Consider the following 1990-nt stretch of genomic DNA (forward strand, 5'->3'; position numbering starts at 1 on the left):
CATTTAATTCATTCTATTTATTTATGGGGTTATAATAACAAAATTATTATTTTTAATTCATAGTTTGTTCATTAAATAAAATTATTATATTTATGTGCTGTGCTTTATAGTTTTGTCGATAAATTTGTTATAAAGTATCTAATATAAATTTGAAATTTTTGAGTTATAGCTATGCGTTATTATTATTAAGAATATGAAGTTGAAAAGACTGGCATATGTTTGTTTGAAATCATTCTTTAAAGAAAATTTTTATTTGCACAATTCATTAGTTAATAACTTTTTTAAACTGAGTTAAACTTTTTTAAACTAAATTACGGTTTTACTGTATTAAGGTGCTTTTTTATATTAACTAAGAATGCACCGTTTTTTAAAAATTATGTTTTATATTGCAAATTATTATGATTGAAAAGTGTATTTACGATATTTCTTGTTCTTTGAGGTTTAAAATTAAGATATATGAAAATAATGAGCTGTTCTTTGATTTATACTATTGTATTAAGCTGCAAAGATTGACTTTTTTCATAATAGGAAGTTAATGTCACGAACGCAAATTTTTGAATAGTTCAAGATATTCTTTCTGTTGCATTTATTTGTCAAAGCAATAAAATTTTGCGTAGAAACGAAATGCTGTAGAAATTAGATTTTTTTTGCTTTGTAGATTTTTAAATTAAAATAAAATAAAAAGTTAATAGGTTGAATATATTTATTATTTTAAACGAGTTGTCTTGTTGTTTCTAGAAGACACTGTAAACTGTTGAGATTATTTTCTTTTTTTCAAATTATTGTAATATACTGAACAGCAGTTATTCTTCGCTGCTCTCAGAGGACTCAGGTAGCTAAAATTGAAATACATGAATCCGCCTCTTAGCAAATAATAGAATAAGATTCAGCATCCTGTATATAACCATACTTCAATTTTTAACAGTTCTCATCAGTATAGTACTACTAGATTATCATTAATTAATAAAAACTTGAAAACTTCTTACTCTCACACTTTTAGCAAGACAAGGGTTCATGCAGTCTGAGTAGGATGTGTATGCACTAAATGTGTCCTTTCCAGTTTCAATAGACTGTACAATTTTCTGCGTTTGTGAGCTGCAAACTTGCTTTTCGCATTGATCTAATTTATCCTGTTGAACTTTCAGAGCATTTCTCTGAAATGAAAGATGATTATACAAAGCAGTGCAGAATTAATGAAGAATACGCTTACATATCGAGGAAATTGAGAGAGTTTGACGTTCAAAATATCTTGAAAATAAGAATGATTAGTTAATTTTTTAAAATTCCCCAATGCATCTTTCCAGACAACCATCATTTCATTTCTCTTAATTTTCACGGCTTTTGCATTTTCATTCAGCAACCTTTCCGCAGAATTTTTATCGGAATAATGTATTGCTTACTGCTTATTTAAATTTTTAAAACATTACATGGAGATCTTTTATAAAATTTTTAGTAAATATTTTGAAATTAATTACATGCATTATTTTCATAAGTTATAATTGATACAAAATGCTTTCATTTGCACAGAGCAGTGAATTTTCATTAAAAATCTTTATAATTTCTCACTTATCTCATTTTTTTATTAAGACTTTAATTTTTTCTTTTTAAAATAATGGTGAACTAAATATATTTTTTCAATGTAATTTTTATATTATTTATCTTTTTTTCCAAAAACAACAAGTGTTACTTACGCTGATCTGCTGCCCTAAAAGTAAAAATAGACTATATTCTACAATACACAGTAAGCATTACAATTATTATTTGTAAAAAATGAAATTACAATGTAATTTAATTATTTCATAATCATTGTTTGGTTGCATTTTTTTAAAGTGAAAACTCGTTGTTGTGACCTTTATATTTAAACTAAAACTGAACACTCTATTTTTCATTTGTAATCGACTATAGTGTAATGCGAGCTGAGCACCATGAATGACGACTGTATATTTGAATTTTTGAAACTTTGACTTTTTTGCATATAAAATGTTAACGT

The 1990-nt window shown here is 25.5% G+C and overlaps 1 protein-coding gene across 1 annotated transcript; it reads right to left on the minus strand.

Annotated features, from left to right (window-relative positions):
• Positions 1–803: 803 nt before the first annotated feature.
• Positions 804–1154, minus strand: Tsp_14295 (conserved hypothetical protein; the record flags this gene model as incomplete). Its single annotated transcript, XM_003367130.1, has 2 exons — positions 804–836; positions 987–1154. Coding segments are annotated over 2 exons (201 nt in total), but the record flags the coding sequence as incomplete, so codon positions are not given.
• Between the last annotated feature and the right edge of the window lie 836 nt (positions 1155–1990).

Source organism: Trichinella spiralis, assembly GCF_000181795.1.
Source record: "Trichinella spiralis strain ISS 195 chromosome Unknown Scfld4786, whole genome shotgun sequence".
Classification (NCBI taxonomy): Eukaryota; Metazoa; Nematoda; class Enoplea; order Trichinellida; family Trichinellidae; genus Trichinella; species Trichinella spiralis.